Below are 18,308 nucleotides of genomic sequence, written 5' to 3'. Positions count from 1 at the left end.
TTCATGAAACATTTAATGAATTATTTACAGTTACATTTAGAGATGCACAGAGGTTAGAGAAGCACAATAGTGGCCCAAAGTTTCCCATTATCTGCCCCCCTGGTGAGCTGGCACAAACATCTGGACCAGTCACAGCTGCATGGCCAACCCAATGGCACAGGTTTTGTTTCCAGATTTTGTGAGGAGACATATAATTTTGAGCATTAAACACTGAATTTGTATGCACCTATTTCTACCCTTTTCTATATCAATTTATGCTGGAAACAATTAAAAATATAGAAAAATAAGGCCCTCAGGAATTCTGCATTACTTTCAGCTATTCTCTTGTAGATCATCTTTTTCTAATTTAACGTTATCTCTGCTGAGTCAACACACATGTAGGCCTAATTTACTCTTCCCTCCTCTTTTGTGTCTTTTTTTGGGGAATTAACATCTTTAACATGTGCATGTGGCACTTATTCATGTGAATCATACAATAATTCACTTCAATAGCTCAGATGTGTTTGCAAGATTTCTGCTCATATTTACAACTTTGTGCACATTCAAAATATAACTCCTCCCATCTGTGTTCGCCGAGATTTGGAGAGTTGTAATATAGTCTGCTGTGCATGTTATTGCACCGCTGATATGGTAGTATCTCAGTCAGACCGTCTGACAGACACAGAGGCCCATTTGGGTCTCTGGTCTCTGACAAAGTTTAGAGAAGTGGCTGTAATTCATCAGAGGTTCATGGAGTCACAGGACAGTGTCTGGGAGTCACAGGACAGTGTACAGAACAGTCATGGAGTCACAGGACAGTGTACAGGACAGTCATTGAGTCACAGGACAGTGTCTGGGAGTCACAAGACAGTGTACAGGACAGTGTCTGACTGTCCTGGGACAGTCCTCAGGACACTACTAACAGGACAGGACAGGTTTTTGCTGCCACTGCTTCTCCAAATGTAGGTTGAAGCCACGTTGAAGCCTCCACAGATTGTGTTGAAAGATCCCGCCTTCTTGCAGCTCCACCCAATCATTGTGCTTGTTAGTGAAAGCCCGAGGTCTCACTGGTGGGATACATTGGTGTCATTCTACTGTAGGCAGATGCACATTTGCAACCTGCAGACACAAAACATTATTGAAATTAAATAAATATACCTTGCTGACTCAAGTAAAGTCATAATTCAGTTTATGAAAAAAAAGTTTAAAATAAATGAAGGATGAGTTGTGTATAATGGGATTTTCCTCTGATTTTTCTTTGAAAACAAATAATTTAAAATCATTATACATATAGTAAGTTTGTGACATTCACCAGTTAAAATGGATGCAAATTGGAAGCATGTATAGCCACTGATTGATTACAATTCATTGACTTGAAAAGCGAGTATTATAGAGCCGATTTCACGCATTTCACACATCTACAGTAATAATAACAATTCTATATGTTGAAATTACACCACATCACATCAAACATTCTTTGTTTATGTGGAATGGAATGTGGTATGATTTTTGAATATTTGTGCTTAAACATAAATGCATAGAAACATTCAAATTTCTTGTTGAAATATATAAAGAAAGTGGAGATTAAAAGAGATGACATTACATGGTACCTCCTGATATGGTTCAGGATGAGCACAGAGCTGCCTGCACAGGACCGAACCACTGACCCCAAAACATAATGAGCACTAAAATAGCTCATGAGCACAGTGATTGAACTTGTACACTGCATGGTGATATATTGTCACTGTTACTCAGCAGCCTGCAACAATAACTAACCAGTCTGAGTCAGTGAGTGGGTCTAAACGACTGAAGCCAAGGAACTCACTGACAGTGTGTCTCATTCATTTTTTTTATGTTGAAATGTCAGTCTGAAGGAGCTTCAAGTGCACAATATTGAACAGACTTATAGAGGCAACCTTAGCCTTCATAGTCTTCTGATGTGCTATGTGTTTAAAATGACTTATTTACCACTAAAATACTTCCAGTGATAATAAAGTAAGGCAGGATGTTTTCTTTTTACAGAGCTGGCCCTACATTTTTAGACAATAACAAAATAAAAATGGAACTTACTTAACAAAAAATGAAAACATTTTGTGCCATTTTTGCCAACAAATAGTGACAACAAAACAAGCTCAGAGACGGGGGAAATGGACAACTAGGCTAAGTAAGTAATTTACTGTCCCCTACGAAACAAGCACTCCCAGGATTCTGTGGTGAAAAAAATATATTCGTAGGCTTTAGAAGACAAATACTGGATTTACTGTAGTCTATTTCTATATAGTGTTGCTGCTAACAGGTCTCTCTTTAGTCTTTACTTGCTTATTAGTACATGATGTGTGCTTAATATTTACATGTCACAATGAGGAGGGCCCCCAAACCAAATCCTGCTTACACCCCCAAAAGTCGAGGGCCGGCCCCTGTTCTTTCCATTGCAGATGAAGTATTTAACACAAAAAAACCTGACTCGTTAATCACGACATGGAACAACAATTTCATAATTAAAACACGCACCGCTTGGACTATAAGTTATGATTTATTATTCAAACATATTCCCTTTAACAGTTAGCCATGATAGTGGTTTGTCAAACTAACATACAGTAATGCACACATACACAATGAATGAACCCCAGAGAGAAAGCAGGTAGTGAAAGTGAACAATACTGGATTAAATCAGTAGATAACACAAACATGATACAAGAAATTTGAATGACAGACTGGAAACAGAGTTCGGGAACGTGTAAATGAAGACAAATTAAAACACCGATAAAACACATTGACCTCCATCTTCAATCCCTTCCCCTTCGCATGGAAAGAATAAACAAATCACATAAAGGATACATTCAATTCCCAGTGTTTACATTTCTTTAGTATTTTATTGTGCTTATCCTGTTGTTCCGGGTCTGTCACCTGGAACCAGGATAATAATGAACCACTGTCTGTCCCTCTCACAGCTCAGACGCATGTTAGATGTGCTGAATTCAGACCACACTAGGCCTGCACGATTAATCGTTATAAAAACGCGATCTCGATTCAACCTGTTCACGATTTAATTTTTAAATGACTTTGATTCTTTTTTTTTCAGCCTTTATTTTGATAGGACAGCTGAAGACATGAAAGACAAGCAGTTAAAAAGTGTGCTAAAGAAATCATTCCGTTTTTGATACTGTACTTAAATTGGCAATTGACAAACTCCATTTCTCTATGGACTGAAGCTGTAGCTGCTTGATTGACATGTTTTAATTATGTAAAGACATGTTGAAGGAGTTCAGATAGAGCCTTTATCAGGCTCCTATTTAGTTCAATGTGTTATACGTCACTATTTTTGGTAGCTTACTGTACTTAAATGGCCAGTATGTACTTTATTTTCTTTATTCATTGAAGCCTCTATGTTTACAGGCTTGTGTTGATGCGCAATGTGCTATAGGTGCCCAAAAAAAATCTAAGTTTGGTACTTCCAATTTGTTTTGTCATGGTTCACGTGTGCAATAAACATTACACTTCGTGAGAAAAAAATCGTGGCAGAGAATCGTGATATCAATTCATAGCTAAAAAAAAAAAATCATGATTAATATTTTTCCCCGAATCGTGCAGGCCTAGACCACACCAGACACACATTCCCAGCAAAACACTGCCGTGTCTCTGCAACATCATGACCCGACACCAACTTTAAAAAGGTAAAACACACCACTTATTTAAAAGTCAAATGTTGACATCCCCACCCAATTAAAACATATTAGAGAAGACACAACCTACACTATTTACCTTTGAAATTCTAGTTCAGGATAGAGTCATCGGCCCCCCTCATAGATAGTGAGGGATTATTAAAACCGAGAGCGTCCATCAGCGTTAATATTTTATTCAAGCCTGCTGTTTCGAGGTCACAACTTAACTGTTTTGTTTTTTAGGCCTAATATTCTAAGAGAGAGATTTAACTATAATGCTATTTTCTTTCAGCAGTAGACTTAAGTCTAAATACGTCCTGATAAAAGACTTATCTACACAGTCACACATATCTTATGACCACCATTATCTCAAGATAGAGGTAATTAAGTTGTGATATAAGTTATGTCAAGACAATGAGATAAGGACGTAAGTATCGCAGGTTAATGCCCTAAAAGAAATTAATAAGCACTACAGAAAAAGAAAAAAATAATTAATTTGTAAACACAGAAACAAAAAGTTGATCTTGAGGTAATTACGTTGTGATCTTGTGATAACGGGTTAAAAAAAAATTAAATGTATTAGCAACCACAGTCACACTTGACTTCTGTAACAAATCCAAAGTTTTAAATTCTAAAGTGTCTCTGCTGACTGAACATCTTCGCTCCTCATCACACACTGGGGTGGTGTTTAAATGGATGGCATTATCGAGGGTTAAGTCCTTCAAACTAGGCAAAAAAGTGCAAGGTTGTCTTGAGAAGCGGTTATGATTTTGTATAAAGTTTTACCCAGGCCAGTTTAACATCCAAAACACAGAGACAAACAGATAGAGGTTGTTTCCCCATCAGTGCTCCTGACGTCATCTGGGACGTCCTGATTGTTGCTGAACATGCTTGATCTTCAAGTGTGAGCAGTCACATAATCCAAACTGTCACTCTGGACAGCACAGGCATGGAAAGAACTCAGGGTAACGCATGATATCCTGCAACAAAACATTTTGTAGGGGGGAGCGTAGCCTTGGTTAGTGTGGTTTCAGTGTTTTCTCCAGAGTACGTAGGTTATGAGCAGGATGAGGCCTGCCGACAGGCCTGCAATCACAAACTGGTGGATCGAGAGGACGTTTTCCAGTGTGTGGATCCTCTCTTCCATGGCACTGGTGTGAAAGTAGTCATAGACGCCAGCTCCAATGCTCCACAGCGCCCACACTGCGTCCAACACCAGCGGCATGGTGAAGCAGACAGCTGCAGCAGGTCAGACAGGTTCTGTCAAAGACTGGAACACAAGGCATATCAAGATCTCAACCGAGGCACTGAGCAATGTTAGATCTGAAGGTCAGTCCCCTAACCTTTACTGTACAATGAAAGTGTAATTTCCGCAGAATTATATTTTTACTGGCATGCGATTTCAAGTCTTGAAAAGTTCCCTCTGTCAGTGACATTGGACACTGACAGCTTACACTCTGAGTAATGTGCAAACGTGTAATTTAATCATGTTTTACCAGAGGAATATTTTAAAAGTTACAGACATTAAAAGTAAAAGTAAAAAATAACAAATCAAATAAACAAATCTGTAAAACAATACCATAACTCAAATTGTTACTTTTTAATTGTAATTTGATTGGAACAATTCATTTAAACAGCACACGTTTTGTTAAACTATATCAATAAGCCGATACAGTTATCGTCCATGTAAAGTTAAACAGCTTTATAGATTAATATTATTTGTTTTGACAAATGAAAGAATGGCTCATGACGTTTAAGACGTCTTAATAATGCTTTGCCTACGTAAACTCGTCTAGCTATGTAGTACGAGTTTATTAAATTCTAAATTTTTTAAATACAATTATAATGCGTAACACGACTTGCTGGAACGCTGTTAAATATGTTCAAACTAGCATAAGGTTACAATTACAACAATGTAACTGCACATACTTGCAACACCCGGACTAGTTGAATATGTAGAAAAATAACCAAACAACGTTGTTGAATCATCCTCTGCTAGCAAGCTAACGCCTAGCCAGTGTACAGATTTGTTCTTACCATACCAGCACTGCTATTTTAAAGCCAATATTACTTACAGCATGAGCTACTTGTAAAATGTTCAAGGATCACGCACCGTCTTTACACCATCCGATGCATGGAAATGCATCATACTTCTGTAGTTATCATGTTTCAGGGAATTATAGAAAACCTAGCTATCTGCCTTGAACCCTTGAACCACTAGCTAGCTATGTCTACTTCCGGTTGTGTTCACGATCAAGTTCCCCTTCTCCTGAGAAAGGTAACGTTACGCCAAATTTCACGTCGACTTCATTTGCTAGACTTTTCGGACCACAAAAGTATAATTAATACAACATTGCGACCTGTTATTATCACAAAGGCCATCTTCTGTGATATTCGGCTGCATACAAGAAATCTGTCGAGGTGCGTTTTTATTTGAATGGGTTCACATCTCATTATCTCCCAAATGGTGTAACATCGTAGAAAATGCATTGCCAACCCTTACCAAAAGTTTACTATCGTGTTTTTGATGTATTGTGTTTTTAGTATTTTCAATAGAGTGGCTTTGGAAAAGATTAGGGTAAAAGTGCATTCAACCCGTGTGCTGCTTAGTAAAGTCAAAATAGTTGTTAATTCGAAATGAAATAAACAATTATATCCACTCCTGCCAGGCCTATTGCGGTTGAAGTATGCATACTGTGACCCATCAACACTGCCAGGCGCGGTGGCCAAGTGGTAAGGCGTCGGTCTCGTAAACCGAAGATCGCGGGTTCGAACCCCGTCCGTGCCTGACGTGTGTGAATCAAACGTGCTCCTTTTTCGTGTACACCATTGTGTTGTAAATTTGCATACAATATTTAAAAATGAATGTGTTGTCTACTCGTTTATGTACGAAATGCACATAATGATGAATGCAATGTCATTCATATGATTATTATTTGTTAATAGGCAAAAATATTGTTGTTATGGGTTGTGACTGAATGCAACTTCTATTTCCAAAAGGAAAAAGAAAGATAAACAGAAGGAAAAAAAATAATTTTCCACACACGTCACCTCTGCATTGGTTTATTGGTCGACATTTCGGTCACCAGAGTATTTCTCAAGCGTTTTTTTTTTGTTTTCCTATGGAAATGGATCTTCGGGGGAATTAATTCCCTGCACCACAAAGGAGACAAAGCAAGTTGTGTGTGTGTGTGTGTGTGTGTGTGTGTGTGTGTGTGTGTGTGTGTGTGTGTGTGTGTGTGTGTGTGTGTGTGTGTGTGTGTGTCCGCGTGTGTGAATGCAACTTCTACAAACAACTACTCTCCTGTTGAAGATAATATCTTAAAAGTCCACAAGAGAGCGCTAAAGTCCTTCAAATTATATCCGTGTACTGCTACACTGTTATTTATTGTTTGTCACGACATCCAAGTTGCCATATGGTATATAATGAATATTTAGACGACTGTACTTTTCTGACCTTACTATGGGGGACTTGACTTGTCTTTTAAACACTGGATTTCTTGAACTTTAAATATAATTCAACTGAAAAACTAATTTTAAAATGTATGTAAATAAAATAAATATATACATTTAAATAAATAATACAAACAAACAAAATTGGACACAAAATAAATGTGTTGTGATGTTAGTGCACTTCCACAACCTACTGAAAACTCCTAAAATATATTTTTAATATATCAAAATAATAAATACAATATATCAACATTAGACCACAATAAATTAGATCAAATATGTTGAAGTGTACAGCCACAACCTACTGAAAACTCTTAAACATATATTCAACATTTTGGTAAACTATATTCAACATATTCCATGCAGCACAATAATCGTTTATTCTTAGTTTCATTATTGTTGGAAGCCAAAATTAAGAAAAATTACATTTGATTAATCGCCCAGCCCTAAATATTATAATATATTCCACCACAACAGAATTGTCATCATATGTTTTTTTATTGGACTGAGTGTAAGAAATGAGTTTACCTCTTCATTACATCAGAGCACAGACCTGCATTTTGTCATCTTCATATATTGTATGTCATACAGGTGTAATGTGGATGTGCAGAGCTTTATATTGCTTTACTTGAAATTCTGAAATGATTCCAGCATGTCGTGTGTGAGCCTTAAAGCTACTGCGGAGTATTAACAACCACCACCTCCCCGTTAATGTTAAGCTGTGTGGTTTCCCAGTCGAAAACATTTCCTCTTGGTACTCTCTTCCCAGAGAACATGTCTTGGATCATGCGGTCTGAGAGGACGGAGTCCCACATATTAATATCACCGATCTCCCCAACAAAACTCTGCTTGGCATCAAATGAACCCACGTAACTATCCAGATCTTGTCCGATGATAACCTTGCCTCCGGGTTGGACTGTGTGACCCTTCTTGAAAATTTTGGTCAAGCTTTTCCTCCCATCCATGAAGAGAGCGGCCGCACCTGAGCTGGAATCCCAGGTGACACACAGGTGGGTCTGCAGGGCGCCGATATCAGGGACTCGGAAAAATACAGGTTCATCCACCAGGTAAAAGGACAATCTAAACACACATATTCATAACAGTACAGAGGCTTTAACAATGCAACATTCAAACAACACACAGTTATTGTACTGTATTACCTTAATTGTGTGATCATATAAAACTATTTTTAATGTAATAACTCATGAATACATGTCAAAATTATTGGTAGCAGTAGTAATATTGTTGTTATGAGTATTAGCTAATTTTATTTCAGTTGTTTCATTTGTAGTAGCAGTAGTATTGTAAGCAAAAGTAGATTATTCTTTGTAGTATCAGTACTTGTTGTAGTAGTGTTCTTCGTAGTAGCTGTAGTAGCAGAAGTATTGTAAATAGCAGTTGTAGTACTTCAGGGTTTCCCGCAGCTCTTTACAGTTAAGGCGGCCGCCTTAACAACACGTGCCTGCCGCCTTAACTAAGTCATCAAATGGCAGCGCCAACCCTACCACCTTAGCTAACAAATTTTCTGCAGGAAACCCTGCACTTGCTAGTAGTAGAATAGAATAGTCTTTATTGTCGTGGTACGTGTATAACGAAATTGAATGCAGTCCTATCAGTGCAAAACATCTGCAAAAGTGCAAAGCAGGGTTAGGGTTAGCCTTTAAAAGTCACTATAAAAATATATCAAAGTGGCAGTTTAAAAAAAAAAGAAAAAAGATCCATCCTTAAAAAGTAGCATTAAGTACGTATTAAGTTATTGCTTTTGGAAAAGAATGTTTTGATTCAGTTATTTTTGATTTAATAGTCCTGAAACGTATATCGCATATCGTTCTACTAGTACAATAAGGAGATAGTCAAACTTGTATTGTTGTAACTGTAATGTTCCACCAAAACAAGTTCCTTCCAGAGGCTATTTTGCAGCCGCACCGCAGCTCCCTGCAGCGCTTAGCGCCGCCCATGACGATTGTGATTGGTTTAAGGAAATGCCAATAAAGCAGAGCACGTTTTTCTCCCATCTCGGAATGCTGTGTGGACTAGGCAGACCCTCTTCCACAGCGCTATGGAGGAAGGTCTGGCAAAGCTAGACCAAGCTGGTCTTGGCGGTGGCAGTAGCTCAGTTCGTAAGGAGTTGGGTTGGGAATAGGGGTGCATGATATATCGACTCAATACCGTTATTGCAATATCACGTTGCACGTCGTGATAACTATGCAATATTTTGTTTATTTTGTGGAGTGCTGTGTCCCGTCCGTTGGCCGTGTGCAAGGCCGGCGATTGCTATAGGCGGCCTAGGCGATTGCCTAGGGCATAAATATTCACCAGAATGCAGGAAATGAAGTATTTAATGCTCAAAATTTTCAAGGGGTGGACCCCCAGACCCCCCCATCATAAGTCACCATGCACACAAATCTGGAAACAAAAAACTGGCCTTTGGGTTGCCAGACCAGTTATGATTATACCAAATGTTGGTGCCATCTAACTTAATGGAAGCTAGAAACTAAAATGAACATACATTTCTACTCTATTGCTGACACAGCGCTGTGGAGATCTGGTAATGCAAGACTGGGGGGGAGGGGGGCGCAAAACTCAATCTCGCCTAGGGCAACCAAAGGGCTAGAACCGGCCCTGGCCGTGTGGCTTATAGCCCGGACACACCAGCCAGACGGCCGACCGTCGACAGAAAAGCCAGTCGAAATGATCAGTCTCCCCGTGTTGGTCCAAAAGGGCCACAGAACACACCAAAGAGATGAGACGTAATACATCTCCATAACAGCAGGCGGCACTAATCTGTATTGTTGCCCAAAAAATGAAAACCGGCAGCTGATTGGACGAACGTGTCACAGCGGTTTGTTTTCTCCGGAAATTCAAAGCCAGACTGTCATGGCGGCCGTTCAGAATACGATCTCATATTGTACTAAAATAGTTCATCGAAACGTGTTTCTGAAAACATTTTAAGCGAGAAATAGGCCATGCAGTTGCTGAATCTGTCTTCATTTCAGCTCAGCAAAAGTCAGTTTGAAAGATTTTCGTCAGATTTTGAGAGACTCTAGTCACGCTCATTCCGCTCGCCGTTTCCGGGTGAGTCCCGACTGCCCTGCCGGCGACTGAACATGTCAGGTCGGCCAAAATGAACGCCGACAGCCCCCCAGACACGGGACACACGGAAAAAAAAGAAAAATAGTTGGGAAAAAAAAGAAAAAAGGACCTAAAGAGAGAGCGAAGGGAGTCAGTGGAGCAAAAGAGAGAAAATGAGTGTTGCTCAGGGAGAAGACGAAATAACAAAGATTGAAGAGGAAACTTTAGTGGCCAAAAGTAGGCCTAATGCCTCCTCGGTAGCTCGTTATAATTATTTTTTTTTCTTCTGCATTTCCTTTCCCTGCTCTCCTCCGTCTCTCTGTCACTTGTGTCTCGCTCACACACACACACACACACACACACACACACACACACACACACACACACACACACACACACACACACACACACACACACACACACACACACACACACAGCCCCTCCCACCGTGCGATGTTTTATTTTTTTTAAGTCCCCAACGTCACCTTCCAGGCAGCGCGGCAATGGTTCTGTTAAAGGTTACAGTCAAGCCCCCAGGAGTGCTCTTGCAGGAGGAGCGCTAAGTCTAAATGCCAACATGGGCTTAGCGGATAACGGTGGTACTGGACTCCATGGCTCAGAAAGACTTTTCACATAGACATTACATGGCGGAAGAAACGTCTATATTTCAGTGGATCATTTGTTTCGGGGTATATCAACCTACCAGCCCGAACACTGAAACGGTCCTTGTTTAAAACGTTACGTTTTTAACATTTTTAACATTCACTAGAAGCGAATCCAGAATTATTAAATTTGAAATGATGAACGTGCATAATGGACGCGAGCAGAACCACGGGACTGCGCACGTCTGCTCACATGACTGTTCTCCCGAGCTCATGTAGCTAGCTGTAATAATGGATATAGCTAATGGTTGTAATTCACGATGTGTTCTATTAATACGTCCATGGTATTATCTTATGAAGTTATGATACATCCGAGGGATGTATGTATGTTGTAAAGCCTGTTACGTGGATGTAACGTCATTAGCATTTCCCAAACTGGCGGGGCTATCGGCTAGCTAGCTAGTTGCTAACATCAGGGTTAGCTAGCATGGCTGTATTAAGATCATGCCTACATAACGTTACTACAGACATAGTGATTACATGGCATTGGTTCTCTCTTATGATACATCCAAGGGCTGTATGCTGTAAAGCTTGTAACGTGGATGAGAGATGAAGCCATGGATGAGCTCTGTTCATGAAACTGCAGGCTAACTGCTATCGCTAGCTAGTACCTAGCTAAGGGTAAGCGAGCGTCTGGAATGCGTAGCTCCTATGGCGCCATTTTGATGCTAATAAGTGATCACCCGCCGTTAGCATCCCATTGACTGCCATTCATTTTGACGTCACTTTGACAGCGAATAACTTTACATCTGAACCGTTTAAAGACTCTATTTGTCCGTTGTTTATTTCTAAAGAAACATGACAATGTATAAAAGGCTCCATTACCTTGTACCTCACGTTATGGCTCCGTAGCAGACGTTTTTGTAAAAATAGGCTAACGATTGTGTCATAACCAAGTGACTTACTGTCGCACAGTAGAGGAATTACCATACAGTACAGGAGAAGCTCATAGGCAGTTTCGACTTACGTTAGCTGTTGTGTTAACTAATGTTAACTAGCATGTTAGTGATCAATAATTAGCCTGTGCCCATGTTATCTCCTTACATATACCTACACTCTCAGTCTCTGTAAGATTGGGAATGATTGAGATTACTCTTGGCACAGCTACCAGAAGACTTACAACTTTCAGACACGTTGCTCACGTCACATTTACATTGTCTCTGTCAGTTGGAGGCTGCGCAGTAAAGCAAGTGATCACCGGAAAAGTGCTTCTAATAGCCTTCACTGGTCTCCGTCCAGAGCAACGGGGTCTATTGGTCCATTATATATATATATATGTCAATGATTGGAATGTACGGGGCTTCCCGCCGAACACTGTATCTTAATACATCCATGGTTACGGTGAGCTGCCTGTAAAGCGACGTTGGAGGCTTTAAACACCATCGATCCCACTGTGCACACAAGTTCACGAAAGGTTGGTCTATCTTGTGAACACCTTTACACAATCATACATTCACAATCACTGACCCGACTCTCAGCAAACAAGCGATTGTGCCCGCTAAAATTCAGTTGGGTTGTCGAAGTCAAAACACTATATGTAGCAGCTGTGAATCAAATAAACGTATTATAAATAATGTTATGTCATTTTTTTACTCTTACACTGAATGTTTGCTGCTTCAATCCAGATGAGTAGGGCCTATTGAAAAGTATTTTCCGCGACTGAAAAAGGCACGTGTTGAGGATGAGGACCAGCCTGAACCGGAGGTATCAGTCTGAAACAGAGCTGAATAGTCCGACCAGTGTAAAAAGTTATGTTATTAATTTGTTTACAATATTTTCAGGCTTCAACCACTGAAAGACAGGGTCAGGGAGAGAAAGAGATAGATTTGTTAGGCATTGAATTAGGAGAGGAGGACAGCATCCAACTGCGTGTCCTCAACTGTGTTTTTGACCCTCCCCAGTAGAATTGGTAGATCACTAAATATTGTCAAATGTTAAATTCAGAATATCGTTTAGTTGTGTCTACCTGCCGTCCAGCTCACGCCACACATTCAGCTCGTCAGCGCGTTGGGTCCGGTACGCAAACAGGACGATCTCGCGCCTACCGGTGAGCTCTGTAGCCACGCGCATGCACAGAGTGAAAGCCCTCAGGTTCAGGGGCTTCAGAGGGACCATCCCCACATAACTGGTACTCGTCTCCGAGGGGAACACCAAGGACTTAATGCTCACGCTCTCTGAGAGAAGAAAACATACAAGCTATATTAGATGTGTTTATGTTCAAAATATATGTGCACTATATGTATAATTCAGAAAAGAGTTTTAGTCAATTCTTTATAAGGATGTTTTTTGTCTCATATTTTTGTATTTCTTATGTGTAAAAGCAACACAACTAAAGCCTAATTTCTATTCATCTTAATTGCCTGCACTTGTCAATGTAAATACTAACTTCTCCTTAGGATTTTATTTCTTATGCACCTCATCAACTAGCAGCAGAGTTTCTGTCCAGCTACCGTTTAGCACTTTCTCGATTCATCAATCCTTTTGTCTAGAATACAGAAAAAAATCAAGTTTCCAGACCCTATGGTCATGTCTTAAAATATCTCGTTTTATCCAACTAAAAGTCCAAAACCCCAAAATATTCAGTTATTACTACTACTATGATATAAAACATTCAAACAGAAAGACACATTTTTTAAAACCATTTTTAAACCATTTATTTTATTTTCATCAACCTCTTGATTAATGGACTAATCGTTTTTGCTCTAGTTAAATTTGCAGACCAGTGCCCCTAAATTAAAAACAAAACATTAAATGTATACTTTTTATTTATGCACAGGTATGCACATAAAGACACAAGGGAAAAGAAAGATATACAATTACCGGCCAAGGAGACGGCAACAAGGAACAGGACGGTGTAAAGTCTCATTTTGTCTGAGCAAACCTGCAGAAAAAAAGACTTTACTCTTTAACTCATTCCACACATAATGCAAAATAATACAAAATAAAATTATGCTGATAACATATAGCACTCACAATTACAGTACTCAGTACATTACAGAAATGTATACAGAACATACTACGACACGTACAATGTCTCTGCATGGCTACTAAGTGCCGCGCTTTCATCCACGATGTCGCGGTTAGCATTGCTAAAGGCTAGTGTGGCTAGCTTACTCTTCGTCATGTTATTAACTTCATTACTTCACAATGTGCGAACATACTGTGTTAAAATACTCTCCTCATTACATATACACATTCACATTCACATAACACTCTGTTAACCAATAACACATATTATAGGAGACTCATACCTGAAAAGGGGAGTAGTTGAATGAAAGATGCACGGATACAAACTTTCCTCAGATCATATGTGTAATAAGGAGGCAACGTGCACCGCAATTTATACCATGGTCTGGGTGAATACTAGATTCTGATTGGCTGCAGGGTGTCCATAAAAAAGTGATGTAGGACACACTAAAGGAGTTCCAGTGAAACTGACTGTTTACTGTTCTAAATGATTGACTTCGGCAGAGGCACTGATGAAAAATAAGATATCACAAACGTACTGTACTGTAACTGCTGCAACTGATGTGTGTTAACAGTGTTCGGTGCGTTTGACAAAGTGAGATGTGAAAGCAAACCAAACCAAATGAAAAATGCAACAGTGTTGCAGTTTCACCCCTGAATCGCACCTAGTCCACTTAACTACAGGTGTGAAAGCAACCTAATATTCCCTTACACTCTTTCTATCATTTGTTTGTCTGAATATTTTTGTTTTATAGAAAATGACAACCACAAATCCATTATTAAATCAAAATAACGTGACTATTTCACGACCTGCCGTGAGGCCGGGTTGGGTGAAAAGGAGGAGAGCTTAATGGGAGGACTAATGGATCCACATCAGCTTACCAAAACTGTGGAGAAATCACACGGCTGTGGCTGTTCTTTCTCGTATCATCTGAAGTGTCATCAGCATATACACCTTGGACAAAGGCTTAACCCAGATAGCAAACAGTCATTGAAACTAAATCAACATTCCGTTGTCAACATTAAGTCATTGAATTACCATCGAACTCTGATGTTGATTCTACATCATTTTGCATCCTGTTTTAATATTGAAACAACGTTGAAATCCTGTCCATAGATCAACAGAATTTCAGTGGTATTTCAATTATCAGGAATTTTGAAACAATGTTGAAAGTTCAACTGAACTAAGGATCAATGTGATTTCACTGGAATTTCAGTTGTTATTAAGCCATAGAAAATGATTGCTAGGCATACGAAAATGTAATGCCCTAAATTAAGTATCCTATAATGAATATCCTGCTTTATCTACAGCCAGGATGTTAAAATGTGATGGAACATTTGAAAGCTTGTATGCCTATAGCCTAGCCTAAAACACTGACCACATCACACTATTTAAGGTAAAAGCAAATTAATTTTATTAGCCTTATTTCATTATTTGTCCTCTTTAGTCTATTTACAGTTCACGGTCCTCTGACGGCTGACTGGTTTGTCGTCCAGTCCCTCCTGCCCGGTCTGGCATAGCGCAGCCACTTTTGCACAGCCCGGGCAAAAGTAAATTGGGTGATGGCGGCTGTCCCCATCTGCTGTGTAAGAGCATATAAACCAGAAAATACAAACACAATGCAAATAATTTGCCTTTAAGTTAAACAGAACACCCACATATTTTATATGCACACTTGGAAACAAATTCAGTAGCCTAGGATTTTTCAATGATCGGATAAGGCAATTTGTCCAGTGTTGCCTATCATGTTTTTCCTACATTGAAAGCACTTTTCAAAATTGCCCAAGAATATGTGCAAGGGTTTATTCAAATTAAAGGGAGGTAGAAAGGATCAGCTTGCAGTGACACCTTTTCAGGAAACTGTTTTTATTTTTTTTTTCTGGCCAGGGGGTGGGGGAATAATGTCATGGTGACAGCAATGTAGACTAACAATGCAGACTACTGACACACGCGGGCTGCCTGCTGCCTCCGGCTGTCTAACGAGTCACTTTGCCACCCAGGCAGTGGGCTAGGCTAAACTATGAACTTTTGTATCGGACGGCCTAGCAAGATAGCAACACAGAACACCTTTGCCATATGATTCATTTTGTATCTCAGTGAAATTTAATTTTGTCTGGCTGGCACAAACGTTGGCAATTGTATCAATATCAGAAATTGTGGCTGTGACGAAAATTGGCCAGGCAGGCTACACTATGCTAGCGTTAATGCCGTTGTTCACCGTCGGTCAGAAGAAATAGCGGTGCTCTGTTAATAGATTTCACGACATACATGCTCCCCTAATGTATCTGCCTACTTAGCAATTGGTATAATGGTATCATTTGTTCATATTGTTTTTTATTTGGATCAGATTCATTCGCGGTTTCTATGACGCTTTTCTGCATCTGTCAAACGTGCAACTTTGAGTTCTGTGAAGAGAAGACTCCCATTAACTGCAGGAGTCTGTTAAACTCCATCAGCACAGAAACGGTAAGAACAGACGAGCTTTGTGCAGCTATTGTATAGCTCGTTCTTTAATGTTACACTGTAAATAGTGTAAACATTTTAGTATTTAAGATAACTTTCAAAGTCTGTTCTTATGAAGTGGAAGCACTTCCTCCTCTGCAAAAATAAAGACTGTGTTTTGTAAAATACAATGTTAAAATCAATGGGACTGTATGGAATAGCCACACTTTGATTGTTTTCTGTAATTTTAACCAGCCAATATTTATAATTCATCCTACATTGAAGTTATTTAAAAATGCACACCATAAAGCGCATGGAGGAACAATGTCTGTGTGTTAGTTTTCAAAATGGCACGTGTCTGACTGGATTATCTTTGTTAATGCCACTTATTTATTAATGTTTTCCCTGTCTCACTGTCTTTATTTTATGATAGCAGAGTTGAATCACAGATGGAGGAATATCTGATAGAAGAGAATATAAACACCACCAGCACAAAGAGCTCATCAGCAAAGGTTGGGCCACAATAAAACACGTTTTTATTTAAATTAAGTACAAGTCCTGTTCATTTTTTCCTTTAGACAATGTTGCCCGACTCACAGAAAATATCTGGTTGTTTGATTAAAAAAAGTCAAAGGTATTAGGACTTTAGTTATGACTCCCAAGGTGCATTTCTGCAAGAAACATCCAATCACCAAGCTTAAAATTCTGTTACACACAATCTGAAGCTTAAATACATCCATTTTAAAATTCTGGGTCAATTGTGGGTGAATTCAGCAGCTATAGTGCCATGTGTTGGTCTGAACTGTACCGACAAATTGTTTTGAAATAGGTTTCACTCTGAAGAATAATATCTACAATAAATTCAAAAGAAATATGACTCATAAAAGATATAGCAGTGGGTATAAAGGAATGATATGATAAATCAATGGCATGTATAGTAACAGTAAGTATAATACAACTATGACTAAAAAAAGAATAATATTAGTAGCAGTGGGTGTCAAGCAGGACCACGGTAGCATCTGCAACCTGCCACTACAATCCATGAAAATCTCCGAGGCGGGAAAGCTCAAGGACTTGTGCCCATAACAAGGACTGGTGGCCATGACATAAACCTTTAGGATAGTTACATCGTCTGGGAGAGTGATGTGTTGGTCTGAATGCAGCCTTCTATTTCCAAAAGGAAAAAGAAAGATAAGAACATTTCCACACATGTGTCACGTCTGTCTGCATTTGATTTTTATTAGGATCCCCATTAGCTGATGCAGAACATCAGCTACTCTTCCTGGGGTCCACACGAAACATAAAACATTACCACAGATAAGACATTTTCAGACAAAACAGATAAAAAGAAAAACTATAAAAATAAGACATTTTCAGACAAAACAGTCATATAATAAAAAAAGAGCAGTATAGCTAGTATTATTTTCTTTGCAAATATAAATATACATAGTCCTCTTCATGTACTCTAATAAATAAGTCCCTACGGACTGAGCTACTGCCCCCCCAACCATTCCTCGATACAATACTGTACGTTGCATTGATTGTGTTCGGGCTAGGAACTTTAAAAATACCTCTAGTGGCATGTTTGGTGGGGTATTTGTGTGTGTTAGAGCTAAATGTGAGTTGACTGTACAAACAATTAGGAATTTTCAATTCATTAATGTTTCTAACAATAACCATGCGTGATGCTGAAAGTCTCTCCCCAACTTTCAACCAGGAGAGATTGACATGCATGTTGTTTGCATTAGACCTAAGTGGACATTGAAGGGTATGATGAGCTTCTCTTTTCTGAACCAGCTGCAGTTTTCCTAGATCTTTCTTTGCAGCACTTGACCATATCATTGGGCAATAATCTAGATGTGATAAAAGTATTGTTTTTTTGGTCGACATTTCGGTCACAAGGATATTTCTCAAGCGTTTTTTTTGTGCTATGGAAATGGTTCTTCAGGGGAATTAATTCCCTGCACCACAAAGGAGACAAAGCAAGTTGTGTGTGTGTGTGTGTGTGTGTGTGTGTGTCTACTCATATTGAATGCAACTTCTACAAACAACTGCTCTCCTGTTGGAGAT

The 18,308-nt window shown here is 39.2% G+C and overlaps 1 protein-coding gene, 1 long non-coding RNA gene and 1 other non-coding gene across 3 annotated transcripts; 1 reads left to right on the top strand and 2 right to left on the bottom strand.

Moving 5' to 3' along the window:
- Positions 1–4,500: 4,500 nt before the first annotated feature.
- On the bottom strand, positions 4,501–5,918 carry LOC120573923. The gene is made up of 2 exons (XR_005641795.1): positions 5,717–5,918; positions 4,501–4,911 (listed from the first exon to the last, which is right to left on the bottom strand). It is a non-coding gene; the product is annotated as an uncharacterized LOC120573923 (long non-coding RNA).
- Positions 5,919–6,357: 439 nt separating this feature from the next.
- Positions 6,358–6,429, top strand: trnat-cgu. Its single transcript has one exon. It is a non-coding gene; the product is annotated as a tRNA-Thr (tRNA).
- A 1,144-nt stretch (positions 6,430–7,573) lies between these two features.
- LOC120573920 (pentraxin fusion protein-like) lies at positions 7,574–14,142 on the bottom strand. The gene is made up of 4 exons (XM_039823838.1): positions 14,080–14,142; positions 13,649–13,709; positions 12,795–13,002; positions 7,574–8,174 (listed from the first exon to the last, which is right to left on the bottom strand). The coding sequence occupies exons 2-4, from the start codon at positions 13,692–13,694 to the stop codon at positions 7,769–7,771; spliced, it is 660 nt and encodes a 219-aa protein (XP_039679772.1). The 5' UTR covers positions 13,695–13,709; positions 14,080–14,142; the 3' UTR covers positions 7,574–7,768.
- Positions 14,143–18,308: the final 4,166 nt, after the last annotated feature.

The sequence above is a fragment of the Perca fluviatilis genome, chromosome 15 (assembly GCF_010015445.1).
Source record: "Perca fluviatilis chromosome 15, GENO_Pfluv_1.0, whole genome shotgun sequence".
NCBI lineage: Eukaryota > Metazoa > Chordata > Actinopteri > Perciformes > Percidae > Perca > Perca fluviatilis.
This window is presented reverse-complemented; position numbering and strand designations above follow the sequence as displayed.

What these genes read in the sequence shown, in the direction of transcription:
- LOC120573920 (XM_039823838.1), bottom strand. Translation starts at nt 13,694, where the DNA reads ATGAGACTTTACACCGTCCTGTTCCTTGTTGCCGTCTCCTTGGCCG. An exon ending in TGTTGCCGTCTCCTTGGCCG is followed by an intron (nt 13,003 to 13,648) that starts GTAATTGTATAT and finishes TTCTTCTCTCAG; the next exon opens with AGAGCGTGAGCATTAAGTCC. An exon ending in TGGCGTGAGCTGGACGGCAG is followed by an intron (nt 8,175 to 12,794) that starts GTAGACACAACT and finishes ATGTGTGTTTAG; the next exon opens with ATTGTCCTTTTACCTGGTGG.